General features: G+C 41.9%; 1 protein-coding gene across 1 annotated transcript; it reads right to left on the bottom strand.

Annotated features, from left to right (window-relative positions):
• Positions 1-1,360: 1,360 nt before the first annotated feature.
• dmrt2b (doublesex and mab-3 related transcription factor 2b) lies at positions 1,361-4,582 on the bottom strand. The gene is made up of 4 exons (XM_058073626.1): positions 4,460-4,582; positions 3,943-4,299; positions 2,278-2,386; positions 1,361-2,178 (listed from the first exon to the last, which is right to left on the bottom strand). The coding sequence occupies exons 2-4, from the start codon at positions 4,297-4,299 to the stop codon at positions 1,361-1,363; spliced, it is 1,284 nt and encodes a 427-aa protein (XP_057929609.1). The 5' UTR covers positions 4,460-4,582.
• Between the last annotated feature and the right edge of the window lie 484 nt (positions 4,583-5,066).

The raw sequence follows: 5,066 nt of genomic DNA, 5'->3' as shown, positions 1-5,066 counted from the left end.
GAATATTTCAGCATTGGGCTACTAAAATTACATTATTTTTCCTCATAATATTACATTATTCTTGTAAAACGATGACTTTTTCTTGTTACAATATTACAATATTTAGACTTAATTCTTGTAAAATTCAATTGACTGATTTTTCTATTTTTGCTGTTAATTTTCTTTAGTTCTCTTTTTGAATTATAGGCCACAGGCCAATGAAAAAGTCCCCCAAGTTGCAATCTGACTGAGTATACAATGACCTGAATGAGAATTCACAAGCCTTTTATTTCATTCTGAAAGCATCAAAGTCCAAACTTTACTTGATTTTGTGTGTGTGTGTGTGTGTGTGTGTGTGTGTGTGTGGTTGTGGCTGTTTTGAAGTAATGGAGATGGAGGTCGAGGTGGAGGATACAAAAAAAAAAACACACAATGGTGAACTCCAGCAGATACATACATTGCATCATTATGATAATGATGTATTAGTATTATTTAACATACACCTTTTACACTACAACATATTAACCTATAAAATGTACTATTTATGAGGTTATGACATTCATGTGAACATGTGGAAAGTGTTTAGCATTATCTGCATACACATCATTTAAATAGGCTGCATATCCAGGCAAAACCCACACTAAAATCCACATTTTTGCACGTGGTTTGTTATTACGTATATCACTAACTACCTTCCAGTAGCTTAAAAACGGCATCGCTGGATGCTGTGTATGATGTCTCTACTGTTCCTGACAGTGCAAATATGTTGACAATCGCATGTACTTAACTGTACTGTACTGTACACATTGTGGGTACATGTAAAAATGATATTCTATCCTTGTTTTTCATGTCTTCTGTTTTTGTTTTATTCATGTTTTCATCCCCAGATTTACTGCTTTATTTGTTGTTTTGTTTCCCATATAAAAAATAACATATTTCAACGCTATGCTACCAAACCATTTTTGCTCATAATATTACACTACAACTTTTTTCTTAATATTTTGACTTTATAAAATTACTACAGATTTTTCCTCTTTTTTGCTGTTGCTGTTTTATTGTAGTTTTTAGAATGCACCACGGGGCAATAAAAAAAAGTGCAGCTGAGCGCAAATGGGCCTCCTGCTCCTACTCTTGGATTTTGTTAAGTTTATGTGATTTTGACATTTTCCTCAATTCTGTGAATATTCATGGCATAGTTAAATACGCAGGAGTTAGCAAAATTTGTTTTGTTCTGTCTTTGCGGAGGTCTGGACACAAGTGGCATTTTTGTTTTTAATAGAAACCAGGTCCTGTCAGTGAAATACAAGCAAGCCTTTGTGTTTGTATAGTCCATATGTCACAGTGAACCCTGCACATAAACACATCCTAGCGCTTTGGCTTGTCAGGCTCTCAGCAAAGCCTCTACTGAGAAAGGCAATGGCTTCACAGCTGGAGTCCTGCCTGAGCTGCCATGAGGGTTCTTGACAGAGTCTTCACGAGGAAGTGCCAGGGTGGCAGGAGTGCCGGCGCACCAGCTTCGAGCTGTCAGCGCTAACGGATCAAAGGTCTTGCTGGCGGCTCTGACATTTGGCAAGTCCGGTATCCCCTGATCTGATACAAAAATAGAGCATGTGACATTTGAGTCTTGAATTTCTGCTGGTTTTGAGTCAGCTTTGACCAGGTCACTACCCAACAAAGTGCTACTGTGGTGTTTGAACATTGGAAGCAAAGGCGCGGGTATCAGCTCGGGTGAATCTTTCTTCTCACAGCTTTTCCAAGCTTGCTGCACCTCTTTCTTATCCCTACATTGACCTGAGCTTTTATAGATTTGGAAGTTGCCACAGTCGGTTTCTGTGCTGCATGTGCTCTTAAAATGGAAGCACTGATAGAAGTGGAAGTCATGCAGAGGCGTAAATCTTTCACGCACATGGCTGGATGATCCTGCAGATGAGGGGGCTTTGTTGAATGACTGCAAGCCAGGGGTGGCGGGTAGAGGTAGCGGATGAAGCATGGGGAGGAAGGTCGAGTAGGAAAAGGAAAGGTCATCCCGGAGTTCTCTATGTCGGATCTCCCGCTCCAGCATCACGTTCTCCAGCTCCTTATCAGCGAAGGCTCGCCTCTTTCTCATGCGGGCGCTGATGGAGGGACATGTAAAGTGTGCCTCGTCATGCCTCGTCTGCTTGGAGTGACAGGAAGTGACATCCTCTGCTGGTCTCAGCCCTGCAAAAATACCACAAACACATGCTAAGGTGTTTTAAGTGGTTCTCAATCACCATGGCAACAACGAAGTCCGTCATTTGAAATACTAGACAACTTTACCCTGAAGGAGGCTTTTGGTCTGCAGAATGCTTTGCCCTGCCATCTCAGTAGTCAAACGCAAAAATGGTGTCCTCTGTGACTGGGACGCACACTTGATGCTCCTCTTTCCCTGAGCAAGACAAGGACCAGTTAGACATTAAGACATTAAGACACTGGTCATAAGTCAGATTCATACTGATTCAGTCGTATAAATTCATCAGATATTACTGATAATGATGAAAAGAAAAAGTTCCAATGAGGCGAGTTAACGCATACTATGTTTTTGAAGGGGCGGCACGGCGGTCTAGTGGTTAGCATGCAGACCTCACAGCTAGGAGACCAGGGTTCAAGTCCACCCTCGGCCATCTCTGTGTGGAGTTTGCATGTTCTCCGGGTACTCCGATTTCCTCCCACATTCCAAAAACATGCTAGGTTAATTGGCGACTCCAAATTGTCCATAGGTATGAATGTGAGTGTGAATGGTTGTTTGTCTATATGTGCCCTGTGATTGGCTGGCCACCAGTCCAGGGTGTACCCCGCCTCTCGCCCAAAGACAGCTGGGATAGGCTCCAGCACCCCCGCGACCCTCGCGAGGATTGGTAATGAATGAATGTTTTTGAAGGGTTAGCGTGAGCAAAGCAAAAAAAAACATTGAACATCAGCCGCCCAAAACACCTGGGGGCTTGTTTCTATGACCGCAGCATTTGAAAAGTGTAAAAAACTTTGTGAGGTTATGATATTCATGTGAACATGTGGAAAATGTTTAGCATTATCTGCAAACACATTATTTATATTCATATTTATCCAGGCAAAACCCACACTGAAATCCACATTTTTGCACGTTGTTTGTTATTATATTGGCACTAACTACCTTACAGTAACTCCAAAATGGCATCGTTGGATGCTGTTGTTGATGTCTCTACTGTTCCTGACAGTGCAAATATGTTGACAATCGCATGTACTTAACTGTACTGTACTGTACTGCATAACTCTTTCTAAAATGTGCCAAATGTGCTAAAAAAAAACATGGAAAAACACAGACAGTTTCAGTTTTGATGAATCACATTGTGGGTACATGTATTTAAACTACTAGTATATTATACTAAAATTGTATTCTATCCTTGTTTTTCATGTCTTCTGTTTTTGTTTTATTCATGTTTTCATTCCCAGATTTACTACTTTATTTCTTGTTTTGTTTCCCAATTCGGCAATTAGGGGGGGAAAAAAAAACATTGAACATTAGCCGCCTGAAACACTAGCATCACTACAACACCTGGGGCTTGTTCCTATCACTGCAGCATTTGAAAAGTGTACAAAACTTAGCTTAAGTCATCTGTGATCTCATCATGAAAATGGCTATTAAACCCCTTGGAGTTGGTACTTATGATCTGCTGCTATTTTACATTTTGTGCTATATGTTTTGTTAGTAGTGGTGATGTCATGATAATTTGCTAAGGAAAAATCTACATGTACAATTTGTGAAATTTGGAGCTCTTGTATTGGACCTCAGTAGGTTGCGAGTGGAAAATGTTATTCTTTGAGGCATTAATATTAAGCAATATCATCTTTTATGTGTACATGTGTTACCCCTTTGGCTTACAATGATGGTTAGTCCATTCCAAGTCAATTATTCCACAATGGGGGCTTCTCTACATCACTGACCTGACATAGCAATGCCCCCCTGACCTCCGCAGCCTGCTGCCTCCTCAGCGCGACCTGCGCGGCCATGACGCGCTGCCGCTGCACCACCAGCAGGCAGCAGGCACATCCACAGTCCCTCCAGCGGCACAAGCGTTTGTGGCCTTTCAAGCACGAAACCACGCCGTGGTTCCGACAGCGGGCGCATTTAGGACTGCGGGTCATCTTGAGAGGCTTCTCCTTGAAAGGTTTACTCTCTCCGCCTTGCCCGGTGGTCAGCATTGGACTGCTGTGCGCTCCCGAGCATCCATCAGGACTTGTCACGTCAAGAAAATCTTCAGATTTTGGTGCATCAAGTTTGTCTGATGTTTTCAGCTGCAGGCTTGATTCCACGTGAGTGGACATCTATGACAAGTATTGCAGAAGCACAATTATAAGGGATTTAGGCAGCTTTTTACTACTCAACATACAGACACCTTATAGTTAAGTCATCTAGGAGTAAAATGCGGCAAAATAACAGAAATCTTCTCTATCAAAGTTATATCAGAAAAGAAAATACGCACACGATTCCTCCGCTTTAACAAACTATTCCAGTCTTGTTTGCAGTCCCTTCATAGACGTACGTGATCCTTTCACATATTGCTCAACTCCAACTGAACACCAAGCACCGTGTCTCCCCATCCAGCCTCCAACTGTTAAGTGTTTCTGGGTGGAAACATTGCAGCCTACCGCCAGACGTTTGAAAGGTTAAGCCCCCCTCTCAGCTGCTATCTGACGCGCCTTCTAAAAACAAGAGGACCACGATGCTTCCAAGTCCTGGCGCAGCACCTTGAGCAAACATTTGTGGGGGAGCCCACCTGCAAGAAAGTCAACGTTCTCTATTTAAACACCATACCTTCATTACCTTAAACACTTTGCCCACTTTGGACGTTGTCTTGACTTGACAAGCCACATCCTTGCTGGGATTGTAGAACTATAGCAGATACCATGAATGTGGTAAAGTATTGCTTCTAGAATGGAGGTTCTTCGGATTTAAAATACAAATATACAGCAGGGTAAATAATTATTTCACCCCATACATAAATATTCATTACATTCCAATTGTTCTCTAGGAGTGTACTCCGTTAATTAACTTAATCCAATGCAAATGATTCCTCGGTGCAAATACGTGC

This window comes from Doryrhamphus excisus, chromosome 5, assembly GCF_030265055.1.
Source record: "Doryrhamphus excisus isolate RoL2022-K1 chromosome 5, RoL_Dexc_1.0, whole genome shotgun sequence".
NCBI classification, from domain to species: Eukaryota; Metazoa; Chordata; class Actinopteri; order Syngnathiformes; family Syngnathidae; genus Doryrhamphus; species Doryrhamphus excisus.
Note: the sequence above shows the minus strand (reverse complement) of the source record. Positions and strands in the feature narration are given on the sequence as shown.

Bases quoted from the DNA above. Each gene is read 5' to 3' on its own strand.
- dmrt2b (XM_058073626.1), bottom strand. From the start codon at position 4,299: ATGTCCACTCACGTGGAATCAAGCCTGCAGCTGAAAACATCAGACAAA. The intron at 2,387-3,942 runs GTCAGGGGGGCA...TGTCTTGCTCAG, and splicing joins GGAGGCAGCAGGCTGCGGAG to GGAAAGAGGAGCATCAAGTG. The intron at 2,179-2,277 runs GTAAAGTTGTCT...GTATTTTTGCAG, and splicing joins GACCAAAAGCCTCCTTCAGG to GGCTGAGACCAGCAGAGGAT.